At 33.4% G+C, this 17,771-nt stretch overlaps 7 protein-coding genes across 7 annotated transcripts; 4 read left to right on the plus strand and 3 right to left on the minus strand.

Moving 5' to 3' along the window:
* Positions 1 to 27: 27 nt before the first annotated feature.
* Chro.80308 (autophagocytosis protein) lies at positions 28 to 756 on the plus strand. Its single annotated transcript, XM_661939.1, has 1 exon — positions 28 to 756. One exon carries the CDS (start codon positions 28 to 30, stop codon positions 754 to 756), a length of 729 nt encoding a protein of 242 aa, XP_667031.1.
* Positions 757 to 783: 27 nt separating this feature from the next.
* On the minus strand, positions 784 to 1,398 carry Chro.80309 (hypothetical protein). Its single annotated transcript, XM_661940.1, has 1 exon — positions 784 to 1,398. One exon carries the CDS (start codon positions 1,396 to 1,398, stop codon positions 784 to 786), a length of 615 nt encoding a protein of 204 aa, XP_667032.1.
* A 271-nt stretch (positions 1,399 to 1,669) lies between these two features.
* Positions 1,670 to 12,142, minus strand: Chro.80310 (hypothetical protein). The annotated part of the gene is made up of 1 exon (XM_661941.1): positions 1,670 to 12,142. One exon carries the CDS (start codon positions 12,140 to 12,142, stop codon positions 1,670 to 1,672), a length of 10,473 nt encoding a protein of 3,490 aa, XP_667033.1.
* A 706-nt stretch (positions 12,143 to 12,848) lies between these two features.
* On the plus strand, positions 12,849 to 14,135 carry Chro.80311 (hypothetical protein). The annotated part of the gene is made up of 1 exon (XM_661942.1): positions 12,849 to 14,135. The coding sequence occupies one exon, from the start codon at positions 12,849 to 12,851 to the stop codon at positions 14,133 to 14,135; it is 1,287 nt and encodes a 428-aa protein (XP_667034.1).
* A 244-nt stretch (positions 14,136 to 14,379) lies between these two features.
* Chro.80312 ((R)-mandelonitrile lyase ((r)-oxynitrilase)) lies at positions 14,380 to 16,494 on the plus strand. The annotated part of the gene is made up of 1 exon (XM_661943.1): positions 14,380 to 16,494. The coding sequence occupies one exon, from the start codon at positions 14,380 to 14,382 to the stop codon at positions 16,492 to 16,494; it is 2,115 nt and encodes a 704-aa protein (XP_667035.1).
* Positions 16,495 to 16,723: 229 nt separating this feature from the next.
* Positions 16,724 to 17,620, plus strand: Chro.80313 (hypothetical protein). Its single annotated transcript, XM_661944.1, has 1 exon — positions 16,724 to 17,620. The coding sequence occupies one exon, from the start codon at positions 16,724 to 16,726 to the stop codon at positions 17,618 to 17,620; it is 897 nt and encodes a 298-aa protein (XP_667036.1).
* Positions 17,621 to 17,628: 8 nt separating this feature from the next.
* On the minus strand, positions 17,629 to 17,766 carry Chro.80314 (hypothetical protein). Its single annotated transcript, XM_661945.1, has 1 exon — positions 17,629 to 17,766. The coding sequence occupies one exon, from the start codon at positions 17,764 to 17,766 to the stop codon at positions 17,629 to 17,631; it is 138 nt and encodes a 45-aa protein (XP_667037.1).
* Between the last annotated feature and the right edge of the window lie 5 nt (positions 17,767 to 17,771).

A 17,771-nucleotide genomic window follows, 5' to 3' on the forward strand; every position in this document is an offset into this window, starting at 1 on the left:
TGATATAAAGATTTATGTTTTTATTTAATGCAATCTATAACGCATAGATTAGCAGACCAATTCAGAAGTGTGGTGGGAAACTTTATCCCAATTGACTGTTCCAACTCCAAATTTGAATCTGATGGATTTCTAACTCCTAAAGAATTTGTTGATTCTGGGGACTATTTGATTCTTCAATTCCCAAACTGGTTTTGGAGAAGCGCTTCTGAAGAATATATTGTGAGATGGCTTCCTCAAAATAAGCAATATCTGCATGTAGATAACGTACCATGTAGAAAGAGACTTGACTCTTCTAAACTTTGTATTTCAAAAAACAGTTTTGATATTACATCAGATAATAAAGGAGATGAATGGATTTTACCCACAAACGAAAATGTAGAAAAGCTCGGTAGCATCAATATAAATGATGATGTCAGATATTATGACATTAGCGTTACATATGACAAATTCTTTCAAACCCCAAGAATATGGCTTTTTGGATACAATAAGGAGGGATATCCTTTAAGTACTGAGGAAATGGTTGAAGATATCATTAGCGATTACGCAACTAAAACAATCACACTAGATCCCCATCCATTTACGGGAATATTATGTGTGTCTATTCACCCTTGTAACCACTCAAGCTTGCTTAAAAAAATGGCCAAGAATCATCCGCCGCACCTTTCAATAGTTATATTACTGAAATTCATTACTACTGTTATTCCATCAATTGAGTTAGACAATACAATAGATATCGATATTAAGTTTGATACATAGTTTATTCTTTAAACTTCAATTATTTTTCTAGTCTAATAAATTCTGTATACTTTCTTGAAATTCAGACTTAACTGCAGAATCACATTGAATCTGATCAAGAACTTCTTGGTCTCTTTTTAAAAACTTCTTAACTACCAGAAAGTTGCATCCTGCAATCGGACAGATTTTTTTTTTGCTACTACCCAAATACTTAAGAAGGGCGTCTTTCTCGTAAATATGATTTTTGCACATATTCTCAACCTTTTCTGATGTGTCATATCTGTGTGATACAGGGTCTTTGAAAACATCTCTAGTCAAGCAACATACTTTAGGAAGAATTTTTCTTGATACTACAGAAACCTGGTCTTTTTCTTTATTTCTTCGTGTATTACATGTTAACTCTAATCGTGCCATCAACATTTCCTTGAAATATTCAAACTCCGCACTCGGAGAATTAAAATTCTCAAATTGCTGATCATTTTCTCCATATAAAACACTTTTGGTCCACAACTTCATTTTTTCAAAGCTTACAAATAACTCATATAATTTTTTTCTTTCATCTTGACTCAAGTTTTCACCCAGCTTATATTTCTCAGATAATGAATCGTATTTTATTGAAAGCCCATTCAAGCTATTCAAATAATTCCTAAGAATATCGTCCATATTTTTCTTAAAATTTCATTTTAGTAATATTCCTATTCTTAATTTCATGTTCCCACACAAAATATTTTTTTTAGTAAAACTTCCAAATTACCGGTATTAACACGTTTCAATACGTCTCATATACCGGTGTGCATGTCACATGCAAGAGTATTAAATAACTAAAAAAAATATATTGCTAAACTTTTTAAACATAAACTTAAATTAATAACTAACAAACATGAATATATTCTAATAATTCCAAATAAATCAGGCCAACGCTTATCGATACTTTTTATGGTTTAAAAGAAATATAGACTAAATTGGCAAGAGCTTTTGCAAAACGGTGCCTGCTTGGAGACTGAGATTGAGCCACAAAAGTTGATATTTGCTTGCATATGGCAGCAACTAATGACTCTAATGAAAGCAACTTATCAATTGTTGCCATTAACTCCTCATTATCCAAGCAGTTTGAAAGTTTTTCTTCGCTCAAGTGCTCTTCTAAATGAAAATCCGAATCTAGGTTAGAGTTTGTGCCTGAAATAGCGTCAACCTTAGAAATCTCTTTGCATGCCATAAGCATGAACACTTCAGACGTGTATAAATGTTGAAATAGTTCAGTAGAAATGTATTTAATAAAAGTAGAAGCTAAGATGGCAGAAATTCCTTCTATCTCTGCATTAATTTCTTCATTATCCTCTTTGTACTTTTCCAAGCTTTTAAATATGCTAGGATACTTTATATATTCAGAAATTAGCTCCATTTTTTTGATGTTTATTTGTTGTTCCAAACTTTCAGGCAGTCTATCGTCCTTTGGAATGAAGCTCAAAGAAACCGGCGAATTTAAGTCTTTATTCGTATTTTTAGGAGCGTCTTCCAAAAAGAACTCATTAGAAGAGTTCATATCCATTCTTTCATGACCAGAAGTATCCACTTTTCTAGATTCGAGCTCTTCAATTGTATTCAAAGAATTTGAACTCGATAAGTTATGTCCTAGCTTTTTTTTGTTAGAACCATTCTTTATATCCGTTGTTTCTTTGGATAACTCTGGCTCTATAGCTAAATCTGTGGCCTTTGCAACTTTTCCGGGTCCATCAAAGTCATCTTTTATAGCTCCTAATGCCTTATTATTGTTCCATAGAGTATTAAACCTAGATAAAGCTGTCTTTGCGAAAGTTGGAATTGAAATCATCCCAGAATTTGGAGAGTAGTTGCTAAATGAAAAGTGGTTACTTTGCGAATCAGAATATGGAGAAGAGTTTAAATCTGAAGTTTCAATATCTTTGTTTAGGAAGCTCTTTTGTCCTAAAACTCCAATCCCAATATTTGAGTCAAAGTAATCATTTACCATCTCGCCAAAAATGTTCCTATTAAACAGTAAATGCTGAGTTTCTGCTTCCTTTCTTATTCTATCCAGCTCCTTTGGAATTGTTGAAAAAGCTGTTTCTGTTATTTCCCAAACTTCCTTTGGGAAATAATAACGGCATTTATTCAAATACATATGGCAATCATCTATTTTTCTTCCTAGTTCCTTTAGAGTTAATTTGCTTAGTTTTGTTCCAAATCTTGTGAAATCTTTCTCGTTCCTATCATGGCGATCCGAAACAGAAACAATCATATTTTTCCCACTTCCCCTTCTAAAGTTTTGGTCAGACCTTTGGTATTCTGGCTTCAATTTCAAGGATCCATCCCTCAAAATCTCTGAATAAATAATGAAAGGAATTATGCAGTTCAAAAATTGCTGATAACTATTTGTTTCTACTGGATTAAGAATAGGCAGCAAGTAGTTATTCAATACTTCGCATTCACCTGAATACTTAATTTGGATAAACTTGTTTGAAGGATTGGCTTCACTACTTAAATTCGTATCAGTGATTCCGTTATGGAATATGTCCATTATTGTGCTAACTCCATCTTTAATTATTGTTTTGGAGATCTTACTATATTTACTTGGTAAAATATATTGATACATATCATCGCCAAATAACTCATAAGATAAGGCAATGCTATCAACATTAATTACCTGAATATTATCTGCATTCGGCCTTTCATCAGTTTGAAACCTACTATCAATTCTTCTCAATGAGTCACTACTAGATAACTTTTCTGTATTTATTCCAGAAAGGCTTTTCGAGATCCTGAACTTGTTCATTGATGTGGGGCTCAAATTCGTGGAGATTGGCGAACCTATTGAATTTTGATACCCCATTAAAGACAATGAGGAAGAGTTCTGAACAATCAGATCATCAAGAATCATCTTCCTATGGATTTCGTTAACGACTTTTGACCACTCATGTTCATCCAAAATTATCGACAAAATGAGTTGCACTGACCTCCAAACTGACCTACTCAGCTCTAGAGTAGGCCCTTCTAGCCTAACTAAGAGAGGAATCAAAAGCTTTTTTATGCTAGATCTTAATTGTTCAATTTCTTCCAGAGATGGCTTCATCTTCTCCCAATTCTGCTTTATTAAAATCAAAATATCTAGCAAGAGGTACATTTTTTGACTAGTTATATTCACATCCATGTCACTATTTGTGATGAAATCAACAAATATTTCCGGAATTTTATTCTTCCATGTCAGAGCTTTAGAGAGTTCTTCAGATTCAAATACAGCAGTTTGGAAGCTTTCAACTTGTACCTGGCCATCATAAGATTCTCCTTGAGATAAAAATAGTAGTTCAATGAATTCTATGTAAAAAGAATCCCCTTCTTCTGTACCAGTTGGGACTCTTTCTTCTTGAGCATACTTAACATATATTGTAGGATGCTCTGGAATAAATTGAAGAGAAAATCCTATACTTATTTTTGAAATTAAGCAAACCAAGTATCTAAGACAAACAAGGCATTCCTTCAAATAATCTGCAAATACTAATCTATTTCTTGTAATAATTGGAGTTTCTGTTAAATCAAATTTATCCAAACTCGATTTTCTTCTTCCCAACTCTTCCGGATCAATTTCATTTGAGCTTTCTCCCCCGCTTAAATCTGTAAATGAATTTGACATGGAATCATTTTCATCAGTATCCTTATTCATTGATTCATCCGAATTTTCTTTTTCATGTTCGCTGACTCCTAGTTTAATTCTGTTTCTAAAATCTGCATTATCTTCATCATCAGTTCCATGTCTAGATTTATATTCCTCAAAGGTATCAAAACCTCTAGAGCCATTAAATTCTTCTCGGCTTTCGTTAAGTTCTTGGTAATTTTTTTCTTTCAATCTAAAACCTCTCAGATTTAGATTTCCCCTAGTAGTTTTATTTGTTTCTCTTCTAAACAGTAAACTTCCTATCACGTTTGTAAAGCAAATATTTACAAACTTGAGTAGAAAGTCTTTGCTCGGGTATCTTCTTGATTCTAAGCAATACCAAAAGTACCATTGGAAAAATATAAACCCACTCTTTTTTGAATATGGGTTGTTTGAAGTCTTGATAATATTCAAAATGCAATCTAAGAAATCCAAATTATAAACATTATCAGGATTATTCTCGTCAAAAGAGACATGGATTTCAGAGTTCGACTCTTCAGTAGCTTTCTCATAAGGCTTTATGTATTTCATGAAGTCCTTATAGTAAATGCCTAAAGGAGTTGGGGCAAGTAGAATTAATGCACTCATACTGTAAATTGAATTCACTCTTTTTAAGAAAGGCTTAATAAAAGAGATCATGGATGTTGTGATGTCTGGGTTATGAATGAATAAATAGCACAAAAGCTTTCCAATAGCATAATCAAATTCGTTTGGCTTTATTAATGATAACTTAAGTTGGTTTGCGTCAAAGAATGTTAGAATTGCGTCCGAATCATTTAAAGCAAGGAACAATGATCTCAAAGCGTTGCTGCTTTCCAGAGCTCCCATATTGATGTATCCCAATGTTGAACAGCATCTTAAAAGAATGGTTGAAATAAGCTCTGGAAAATGTCGCTTTGCAAGAATTTTAATTGCTGAATCATTTGTCTGAAGAAGGATATCCAAAGCAAGAGTACTAGACCGAACATTAATATGTTCACTAGATAATATTGAAAATATTGAAAATGGAAAGAGTAAAGACTTATTTGCCAAAGAGAAGGAACCTGCTGAAGTAACGCCGCCAGCACTAGCAGCAATCCCCATAGAGAAAGTGCCACCAACTACTATTCCAGTTCCAATAAGATTTGTAACAGAATTATGCGTAGGAGACATTGCAGTGTTTAAAGGTGCTTGAGTACTAGAGTTAGTGCTTGAAATATTAATATTTGAAGACGAAAGTATTTTAATGCACAATTTCTCATTCATCATAATTATATCCAAGTACTTTTGCTCAGTGTTATTTAGCACGTCCGTAAGATATCGGAAAGACTCTAACAAAAGGGATTTGTCCTTACCAATATAAGAAATGGCTTTTGAGTAGATAGGATCTACTATGCAAATTACATTTATCACATTTGTTAGGCCTCTTACCATCGCTGGGTTTGCTGAACCTTCTAAAGTATTCGTATTCGATTTTCCATTTTCCAATGGAATTTCCACTGTTGTCCATTCGCTGCTCAGAACTCCACTGTTATTTGTCAAGGCATCTCCAATGAAATCTCCGCTCAAAGAGTCATTAGCAACAATATGATTGATATACTTTTGAGGTTGGATACATTTCCTAAATATCTCTGATATAGCTGCCTGGAATTTGAAAGAAACAACATTTCTTATGAGCAAATAGACAAAGTGTTGAAGTTCAGAATCTCTTATGGATGATATTTCTTCAAATAAAGATGAGACAATTTTGCAAGCAAATGATTCACTTTCTAATATATTCTTGTTTATGGAAAAAAGAACTCTAACAGTCTCTACGCTGGAATGAGCAGTTATCTTATCTGCATCGTGGAATGATGGAAGGATATGTTGGCACAATGGTCTTAAACAGTACGCTGGAATGCAGCTCGCCAAATTATACAATAAGTCCAGATAAGTGGGTGGAAGAATCAGAGATTGGATGTCTGAAAGTATTTTTTGTTGGTCCCCCGGTAGCTCGCCATTTATTCTTTTTTGATCGTTTTCGGAGTCAATTTCCAAGTTATTAGAAAATGAAGCCCAAGACATTCTGTTATTTGAATACTTAAGGCTATCATCTGTTCCAAAATCAATCACCATTATTTGTGATAAATCAATTTTCTGAGTCCATATACATCTCTTCATACATTCTTTAATACATTCAAAGGCTATTAAGCGTACATATAGGCAGGAATCACATGTTCTACCCAAAACTAGAGCTATACAATGCATCCAAGAAACCCATGTTCCTTTTGGTGGAACTCCTTCAGAGTTTCTATTATTAAACAAGTTAGAATCATTATTTTCAGGCTTTTGGATGATTTGGGATTGCTGGAAGATTTCAACAAGAGGGGCCTCACACAGCAAGCAATACACAACATGGATGCAAATGCACCTTAATACTGAAGAAGTTGATGTAGCTGCAAGTCCAAGTAGGCCCTCAAGAAGATGAGTTAGTCCTGCCCAAGAAGGCATGTGCGACTTATATATACTCAGATATAGCCTATCAAGAGATTCAAGTATTTTGAATACCGAAACCTCAGAGCTACTAGATGGGACAGAAGAGTCTTCAATAATATTCATCATCTCTTCCAACCTGTATCCTCCATCAATAATATTCAATGAAGGAGTTGGAAGATTGAGTGTATCAATATTCCTTTTGTAAAATATCGAGAAATCCTCTCTTGTTAAACATCTGAACTGAATCCTAGATGATACAGTTACCAAAATAGTCAGACAAGAGCTAAGAACCAAAGGGATATGTTGTGGTAAAAGCGGAGAAGGGAATGATATTAGTGATATAGAAGCATCCAATGCATCTAGCAGAAGCTTATTAAAGACAACCGAATTTGCCTGGCTGTTTGTATTTCCAGTAGCGGAATTATTGTTGCTATTTGATAAATTACCTGAACTAGAGATTAGACCTCCACCACTAGTTCCAGTTGTTGTATTATTCCCTGTTGTATTTCCACTTGTTGTATTGACATTTGAATTGTTTCCGGAATTCGTTGTGTTAGCAGGGCCTATATTAGCACTACCAGTAGCTGTGTTGTTTGATGTATTAAGGTTAATATTACTCAAGTTCTTGGTTTGACCAGAAGTTCCAAGACTATTGGGGAAAGTATTGGATATTCCAGAAGGCTGTTGAGTTGAAGATGATATATTCGAATTAATCTTTGAATCGACAGAAGTAAGTCCGCTTATTTCAGTGGAGCCACTACCCGAAAAAGAGTTAGTTTGTTTAAATGTATCAGAAAGTCTCTTATTTCCATCATAAGAACTTTTCGACAGAGAATTACCACTCTGAATTCCGTTGTAATGGTATCTGGCCAATCCTATTTTAGCTCCGCCTGGTGAGATTTCAATAGAAGAACAGCTATCTCCAAAAGAACCATTCCTGCTGTTAATCCCCAAGCTATTCTTATTTTTCATATAGCTGAGGTTTGAAATCACATTCTTTAAGGCAGGGTTTGCAGAGATAGTGCTGCTGCCTAGGTTGGGAGACATATCTAAAGATGAGCAGAAAACGTCTGAAAAATTAACATTTCCAGAATCTGAAATCATATGTGGGTTTTCACTTAGAACCGATAATACAGAAAGAGTCAAATTAAAAGGACCAAACTTTGCATCTTCACTCTCTGAATATTGATTAGAGCCACGTCCTAGCTTTTCTGAAGATGGAATTTCTCCACAAGGAGCGTCAAAATCATTTATTGTGTTAATAGTTCCCAAATCTTCATGTGAATACTCCAGACTTTCAAAACTACCTATGGAAATATCTCTATACTTCACCATGCTTCTAATATAGGAACCAGAGGGATCTGTGTGAATCCTTTGAGAAGAGATTGAACTAGATGTGCTGTATGGCATTCCAGATGCAGCCTTGAGCAATAACATAGAGTTTAAGGGAGCAGGTGGGAGTTCGATACTAGCTGAAAATACAATAATGGTGAGCAAATATGGGAATATACGATCTCTAAAAGAGCTGAATAGTTCTAAGGAAATGTCTCCACAGTCAAGCCCATAAATACCCTTTTTGAGTTTGGTATTTCCTTCTCCAGAATGGAATCTACTGAGAACTGAATTAATTCGAGATGACAAAGTAAGCTCTTGATTACTCTCAGAAGAGGACAATGCCTGAAAAGCTACTTGGATTGCTTTCAATGCGGAGCATTGTAATTGTAATTCTTTCTCCTCCTTTACAGCAGTTTCTAGTACTTGAAGTATTTTTCTTACAGTTTCTGTGGCAGAATTGAATAATAGAATTGGTACTTCTCCTATAGAATGACCAAGTGAAAGGATTAGTGTCGATCTGAGTTGTTCTGCTTGTACAACCGCTAATGATTTTCCGAAAAAGCTAAAAGCTCCAGAGCGCTTGTTTGCTGCATCTGACCTAATTAAATCCAATAGATACTCAGATATATGAACGAAATGGTTCTGGTGACTACTTGCATACCCAATACCCCTTCCACAGCTTCTTTGCAATATAGTTGAGTTGATTCCAATGGCATGGAAGAAATGTTGAAGATCAGAAAATCGCTTAGAAAGATCTTTGAATATTTGAATCTCATTTGAACTTAATAAATCTTTGCTTAGTTCACCGCCGCTTCTACCCTGTGATCCAGCCAAACCCCCTCCAGATGCAGCTGCAACATTAGCCACATTAGATTCATTTGAATTAATAATATCAGGAGTTAGTAGTCCATCAAGAATATTTGAAATAAGAGTTCCTCTCAAGAAGTTTAGATTTTTTTCCTCCGGCTTTTCAGAATCTGAAAATTCATGTGAGCTAATTTCTCTTAATAAAAGCCCTAATAGAGAATACATTCCTGCTCTCTGAAGCTCTGTAGGAGTTTCAGAACTTTTTTGTAATTTATCAGACCTAATATCTTTGCAGGCAGAAAACAAAGCTAATAACAGATTGGTCAATGTATCGTTAACAATATCAGAGCTTTTAATTCCGGTTTTATGTTCCTTCTCAGCTTCTCCAGTAGATGAATCCGTCTTTTTTGTTAGCAAGTCTTGCCTTTCAACTTGATTTATTGGACTGGATGAAACTCCACCACCAGAAATCCCTGAAAATATATAGGAAATGCACTCATCAACAAGTGGAAACCAACAGTCAATATCAATTTTTGACGAGAGGTTAAATATTTCATTTGTTTCATGTAATGAATTTGAGAATGTTTGAACAGACACGCAATTTTGAGAATCTTTAACTTTTGCGGGAGATATTATTGTGTCAGCTATCTCTATAAGTGATTGAAGTCTCTGGGAAGGAATACAAGCCCAAATACAGCTTGGAGTGGAAACTACCATTGGAGATATCCATTGAAGGCATTGGAGCGACCAATATGCAAGTACGCCATTATAAATATGAGGATCATGTGCATACATGCAAAGCCAAATAAAAATTTTGAATGGATCGCTAACTGTTAAATATTTTGTACTTTGAAATTTAAATGCTCTGATAAACACCTCCGGTGTTGTCTTTCGATACAGGTTCTGACAGGATTTAGACAGTGATTCGCAAACAGTAGGCATAGCAGATCCAAGCTTTAAGTGATTAACAGCGTCAATTAATAATGGCCACAGCAAATCTGGAACCAATGCTGTTAACTCTTCAGATAAAATTAACTGCGCATTGCACCTGAGATCCCAAAGGCTCGGAGGATAAATCACAGGTATTTTAGTTCCCTCAAACCCCTGAATTGTCTTAAGGTAATCTGCCTTTTGTCTTTGTAAATGTCTTAAGTGTTCATTCTTAGCTTTTTGTTCAGGGACTGCAAGCAATCTTAGAAAATATGTTAACATTTCTGCTGAAGAAGGGGATGGTAAAATCCAAATATCTTTATTTCCACCTTTACTTGTTAAATGAATACCTTCTTGCTCTTCTGATTCATTCGCTCCTTGCTCAGTCTTTGAACCTCCTTTTCCTAAATCTTCAACAATGGAACATTCTGAAGTTGCACCAATATGCAAAAATCCGTGTTGGGATAGCTCGCAAATTATTTTGCATAATATAAATGCTATCGAATAATCCAATCCCTGTTCAAGAGTGGTTCTGGCAAGTCGAAACATAAGGCATCCAAAAGGCGAATTAGAGTTTTCTGCAACTGTAATCTCAGATTCACCGATTCTAGAAACTTTTTCAAATGGAATATCTTCAATAACATTACTTAATATGAACATTGTCGATAGACGATTAGCTGACTTTATGTCAATATTTTCAAATAAAAACCTAATTACTGCTTCGCGAGTATTGTCTTGTTTAATTAGAGACTTCCAACACAAAATTAGTTCATAATGAGCAGTAATAATTTCTCTTACTGCTTGTATATCCCAACAAAAGTACTTAAGTCCATTCTTTGATTCAAAAAGCTCTTTTTCAATTACAACTCCTTCATTTGAAGTATCGGTATAAGCTGTGTGCCCAGGTAATATTGCAGGAGCATAAAGTCTATGGAAAATAGCGCAATATTGAGTAAGCACATTTAATAGCGAGCTGATCGTATCTTGATCTTGGAAGACGTTACTAAAGATGCAGTGGCATCTATCTAGAAAAAGCTTAAATCCTGAAAGAATGGAATAATGTAGTGATACTGCAATTGTTTCAGATTTACTATTTAAAAGTGGTGTGAGAGCTGAAGCCGCAACTGCATGGTACTGTCTCCACCTAACAGTATAAATGTTGTTTTGTAGTAGATCTTCACATTTATTATTTTCCTTGAGAGGTTCTGAAAACACGCTAACAAAAGTTGGAAAATATTTGCTTTTCTTACTCAATAAAGAATTCAAAATTTGAAGATAGACTGAAAGAAGCTTTGGAGCATGTTGTTTTAACTGCTCATCATCAATTACTTGAGCAAGGTGGCCAAGAGTCTCCAAAGTTGGAAATGAAAGAAAAAAAGCTTCTTTGTCTTTTTGTATTGCTGGAACCCAATCATTTAGAAGTGCATCAAAGGCCGTTCCAATTAACCCAGCAAGCGCTGCCCTCTCTATGCTACTGCTTCTAAGTGCGTCTGCAACATCTGCTAAACAACGAACAAGTTCTACCTTTGAAATAAAATTGACAGATGTGTTCTTAGATCCAGAATCCCCACTAGCAGCTTTGTGTAAAAGTGAAAGTAACTCAACTATTATATCATGGCCTTTTCTACAAACTAATTCTGGGAAAATCTTAGAAATTGCAGAAATCGCAACAAGAGCCGAAGATACCCCACCGCTTGAACAATTTGTACGTGACTCTTCAGCAACAATAAGAAGGATCTCAATTAGTTTGTCTGGAATTAAAAATACCAAGCTAACAATTACCTGTAGAAGTGCAACTCTTCTTGGATCATTATTCTTCAAAAATATGTATTCGTTCAGCACAAACCTGGTAAGACCCTCAAAAAACTCAATATCTTCTGCTGAAATATCACTGTTAATACTAAAATTTGTAGCATTTATTATCCCAATCCCTTCCACATCTCCTTCTGCCTGATTTAGAACAGCATCACCGGATATTGCGTAGCTAGAAATGATCAAAGATAGAAGTCTAAGTAAACTTAGTTGATGATTTACTGAAGTGTGGCTAACTTGTAGAAAAGATGTAATCGCATTCGAGACCAACCCCACACAATTAGATGAAGCTGTAGTACTTTTTGCAAAGTCCACAACAGTCGAATAAACAGAAGCTTCGGTCACTAAATCACAGTTATCCAACGAGTCCAACAAGCAGAACAAAATTTCCGCTGAATCCATACCTATAAATCAAATTTGCCTTGACTCTCCACTCGTCAAAATACTGCAAATTTAATCCAGAATATTGTATTTGGCTATTACTTTATATTTTAAATATTCATTAATATGTATTTCCAAATGTTCTACTCGAAATGAAAACTATAAATTCCTTTGTATTCACCTCTTCTTATTTGCCCCCCTTTAAATAATTGTATGACATTTGGGCGCCTGAATCTTCAAAATTTCTTTGAATACATGCAAGTAAAAATAGAATTCAAAACTAATGGGATACTATAGTAACACTATCACAAAATATAAAGGTTTAAATTTCATGAAAATAATTGAAGAAGTGCCATTTATTTTATGATGACAATCGTCTCATTAGCCCAAATGATATTGTTGGATCTTTTTCTCAACTAGTTTAATAATAGAATATTCAAGGATTAGCTTAAAAAGCTAAAATTAATTTAAATATTTAAAACTTAGACTTTATTAAATACAAATTTATTGTTTTTTCATGCTTAAAACTTAACATTATGTTAATGTAGTTTCTGTATTTGACTCTTTAAATCACTAGAAAAAAAAATAAAAATAAATTAATGTCAGATGTGATATGCCGCTTGCGGTATTTTAAATTGATTATAGGATTTTATATAAGTAACTTTCGATATCCAAGTATAAGTGAAAAAGAGTGAATTATTCACATACAAAACCAAATTATTGTATAATGAGGCAGTATTCTCCTATAGATATTGCACTTGATGATGGCCTATTTTACTCTTTTAGGATATCTATGGGTATATTTGACTCGTTAATTTCCAAAGATGAAGAGGAAAAAGTCAAACGTATATTTCAGAATAAGAAATCGTTAAAGGTTAATGATATTGACTTATACAGACAAGGTTTTTTGAAGAAAATTGATTTAGGTAAAAATGATCTGACTTCTGAGGTGTTTACAGAAACCAATAATTTTCTTTCCTGTATTGGGAAACTTGACGATGAATTTATACATCTTCTATTTCAGTTTAGTGAAATAATCATATTGGATAATTCTAGTTCAAAACTAGTATTGGCTGTGAATGAATCAATTTCATATAATTCAGGTATAGATGAAAGTTGCGAATGCAAAGTTTTACCCATAAACTCTTCAATATTTGGTTTTGTAGATTATATTGATACTAGAAATGATACAATAAAAAGCTTTATATCCAAATTTAATAAGAAAATGTTTGACTCATCCCCATTCTTAGATAATAAACATAAACACAATAAAAATGAATTTATTACATATATTAAACTCCTCCTCAGAGTTTCATTTATAAAATCGATTTGTCTTTTAAAAATGTACGGGAAAAAACTTCCGATTTATTTGTTTGATGGAAGTCAGCTATTAATAAAAATTGAACCGATATTTAATTCTTCGAATGAGGACTGCATGATTTCGTACAAAGTCATTGATGGGCAAATAGATTCATCAATAGTGAAGGTAGATCTAGATTATTACCAATTCAGATGGTTTCATTCGTGGAAAAAATTGCTTAGGAACTCAAGTGGCTATTTCTTCCCTCACAAAAATAGCATGTCTCAATTTCTACCGAATAAAAAACTTTGTTTGCAAAATACCAACAACTTTGAACCCATTTTAACCCCATTAAGAAAATCCTTATCTAATGTGAATTATGAGGATTCAAAATTTAGTCCTAATAATGAAAAACCAAGTAAAAAAACATCCAAATCTAATCAAGTTCACACACAAAACAAAGATATTGATACTGAAGAAGAAAATGATAGTTCCTTGAAAACAAATGATGAAAGCAATCCTAATTCTCCATCTTTGTCCAAGACGACTAATGATGTTATAAACGAATTGCTAAATAAGCCTAACTCTAATATAAAATCTTCTAAACAAAAAAAAAAGAGATCTAAACAAAGTGAATCTTCAGATATTGAAAATTCCCAAGACTACGTAGATAAATTGATTCAACAACAAACAATGCAGCTTTTTAACCTTTAAAATAATTAAAAACTACCAAAATACAATCTTAACACTTTTGTGTTAGTTATGTTTAACCAAAATTTCATCTTGATTACTTTAAACTGCATTGTCTTATTGCATGTATTATTAATTAATTTGATGCCCCCCATTATGTAAATATTGTAACTTATCTCGAACAAAAGTTCAAAGAGGTAGAAATAAATATAATAGATAAACATGATTAATTTATTAGTATTTTCAAGGTATCTTGTTAAATGTAAAAATGGGTCTTAATCTTTTTTTTCTTGGGATTTGTATCTCAATATTAATATTCTCCATAAGCGGCGTAAAATGTAGATTATACTATGAAGATAATTTACTTGTTACTGATGAAGAATATGATGTAATTATTATTGGAGCAGGAGTTTCAGGCTGTTCAATGGCTAATGTTTATGCTAAAAATGGGAAAAAGGTTCTCCTTTTAGAAAGAGGTGGGCCAAGAGAGAAACATCCAAAAACGTTATTGACAAAGGGAGCTCCAGGAGTAATCACAGATGAATCTATAAGTGAAGCTATTACGACATCAAACGGAACTCTGATGAATGTTGCAAACATTGTTGGAGGTGGGGCCAGTATTAATGGAGGATTTTATGTTGAACCATCTACAGAATTTATGCGCAAAACTATTGAAAGCAGCGGTGCTACGTTTGATGAAAAGAAATACCTAAATGCAAAAGAAATTATTCGTAACTCAGGTATTTTGAACACCGACAACCGTCTCGAAGATAACACTTTCCCAAAAGCAATGTTTGAGGCCATGAAAAATATTAAAGAGTACTCTGGAAATGTTAGCGAAGTTCCTATTTATTATCCTGAAGGAAGTAATACATTTGTTACTGTTTCCCAGTTTAACGAAACAAATAGGTCATCGGCGGATATTCTTCTTTCTCATGAAAATATAAAAATTTACCCCTATGCAGTTGTCGAATCAATACAGTTTAACACGACTGATGAAAACCGTGATCCATATAGCTTAAAAAAGAAAGTAACTGCTCAATGCATTTTGGGAAGAATGAGGTCCGAAAGTGATGGTTTTGTAAGTGTAAGTTCTGGAATGACACATAGAACTATTTATAACAATAATGGCCCTAAGTTCAAAATTTGTCTCAATAAACCTGATTCATTTATCGTTCTTGCTTCAGGTGCTATTTACAGTCCTGCGATACTTATGAAAAGTGGTATTGGCCCAACTGAAGTCCTTAGAAAGCATGGCATCCCTCCAATTAAAATTCTAGAACAAGTTGGTAAAAACTATCATGATCATTTACAATTCGGTTTGTTTGGAATTTTGAAAGAAAAGCAGCCTATGTCCATTCAAAAAGTATATAGTTATAGCAATTGTTCAAAATATTATCCAGATCCTCCTAATATTTATGATGAACTCAGTCTATTCCACCATAAGGAGTCTGAACAAAAAAATGGTAGTTCGACTCTTTCTAAAAATTCGTTTGATTTACTACTAGAACCAATTTTAAGTAACCCCGAATCGCCATTGTTTGTTCCACCGGAACCAACTGGGCCACAATACGAAGATGGAAATTGCTACTCTACAATACTGAACGAAGTTTCTGGAGAATTGTGGATTCCTTTTGCAATATCTCAAATAATTTATAGAAAGTCTAAAGTTTTAATGAATCCTCTCTTGAATTATCTTTCACTTTCACTTAGGACCAAAATTCTTAATGCTTTGGAAAGCAATAATACAAGAATTTCTGATGATGGTTTTAATAAAATGTTACAGCCTATGAATGATTGTTTTGAAAATGGTTCAGCCGCATTATCCTTCCTTACAATACCAAAGAGTAGAGGATCAATCACTCTAGACGAGATGGGACTCCCAGAAATTAATAGTTCAGACTTTTCAGATCCCATGGATGTTGAGGCTGCAATTGTTGGAATGAAACACTTAATTCAAGTAATGACTTCACAAAGTGTCTCCTCAATTCTTGAGAGTGAATTGAACTCATGTATCGCATCTATTAGAAATATTTGGGATTCTTTCCCATTGTTTGGAGGAATCAACGAGAATAATGTTATTGGATTTTCTTCAAGAGAACAAAATGTACCAGCTCTTATTCCCCCTCTACCGAAGATTATAAATGATAAAACAGCATTTGATATGGTTAAGGAGTCTTACTCAACAATTTGGCATCCAACCGGTACCTGTTCATTAGGTTCTGTTGTTGATAGTGACTTTAACGTAAGAGGGACTACAAATTTGAAAATAGGTGATGCATCTATTTTCCCCGAAGTTTCGGATGTAAGCCCCACTTGGATCAGTATTTCTTTTGGCAACGTATATTGCTTTAGTAACATCTTAACAAAAAGTTATTCTTGATATATTAGTTAATGCATTGTAACGAAACAAACACATCTTTTATTTGACGAAAATAATTATTGATTTCTTCTTTAAGTTTAATTATTGGATTAATAATAATAGATATTTGCTGATACAAAATTTTGATATTTTTTTTGATATTTTAGATCCTTCCCTCGTGCATTACTCGAAAAACGCAATTTCAATAACAAAAATATTCCAACAAAACAAAAATTTACTTAATAGAAAAATGAAAACTTTGAAATATAAATTTCTTTTATTTATTGCAATTACTCTTTTGTTTATTTCTAAAGTTAAGAGCAGCCGTATAATCTATTTAGGTGAAAATGCAACAAGAATAGAAAGTAATGCAACTGAACCTATATCTAACAATAAATTTCCATATTTTCCTAATATTAGTAATAATACTTTTAATAATATGCAAGAGAATATTATTAAAGCAGTTGTAGGATTCGATAGCTTTATCTTTGATATTGCTAAAAATATTACAAGCGGAATGAGAATAGCACAATTTTTCATTTTAAACAAGACGAAGACTTTTATTCTTCCATTTGTTATGTTTCCAGACGAAAAAAGTTTTGAAAATTTTAAAAATTCTACTTCGAATGAGACAGAAGTTGACAATCTCAAGTTAGAGAAACTTTTTCCAATAAATATTAATTTGCTAAGTCCTGACAAAAGTAATTTCACAAATTCCACTCTTGAAGAAACTTTAATTGAACCTGAAATGCTTATTCCATATCTGAGAGGTAGTCACAAAATGATAAGATACAATGACACAACAAATGAAAATTTAAAGAATTTTACAAGTGTAAATTCAACGGATGATTCAGAAAAAATAATCAATTCAACATTGATCAGGCTGAATAAGCACTTATTACCACCAAATAATGGTTCATTGAACATAAATAATCAAACAGGCAGACTTAGATTTCTTCAGTTTACTTCAGCTTATGGATTAGAAGATATTAATGATCCGCAATTTGGACAAGATTTAAATTATTTAAATGAAATCCCAAATGTAGGAGGCATTCCTTCATTTACTCAAGATTATGATCAGTGGATACCTTCTAATAATTTCGATTTTTATAATGGCTACGGATTTGACTTCTTGTTCATGGAATGAAAATAAAGTCACCTTCTAAGTGCTATATCACTGACTATAGAATCATAGGTGTTTTTATAAGTTTTAAATTCTTCTCCTAAGCTTTCAGCTACTAATTCTGTAAATTCGACAAATAATTTATCTTTATCTTTGGAATCCTCATCCATAATAA

Source organism: Cryptosporidium hominis, assembly GCF_000006425.1.
Source record: "Cryptosporidium hominis TU502 chromosome 8 CHRO018114, whole genome shotgun sequence".
Classification (NCBI taxonomy): Eukaryota; Apicomplexa; class Conoidasida; order Eucoccidiorida; family Cryptosporidiidae; genus Cryptosporidium; species Cryptosporidium hominis.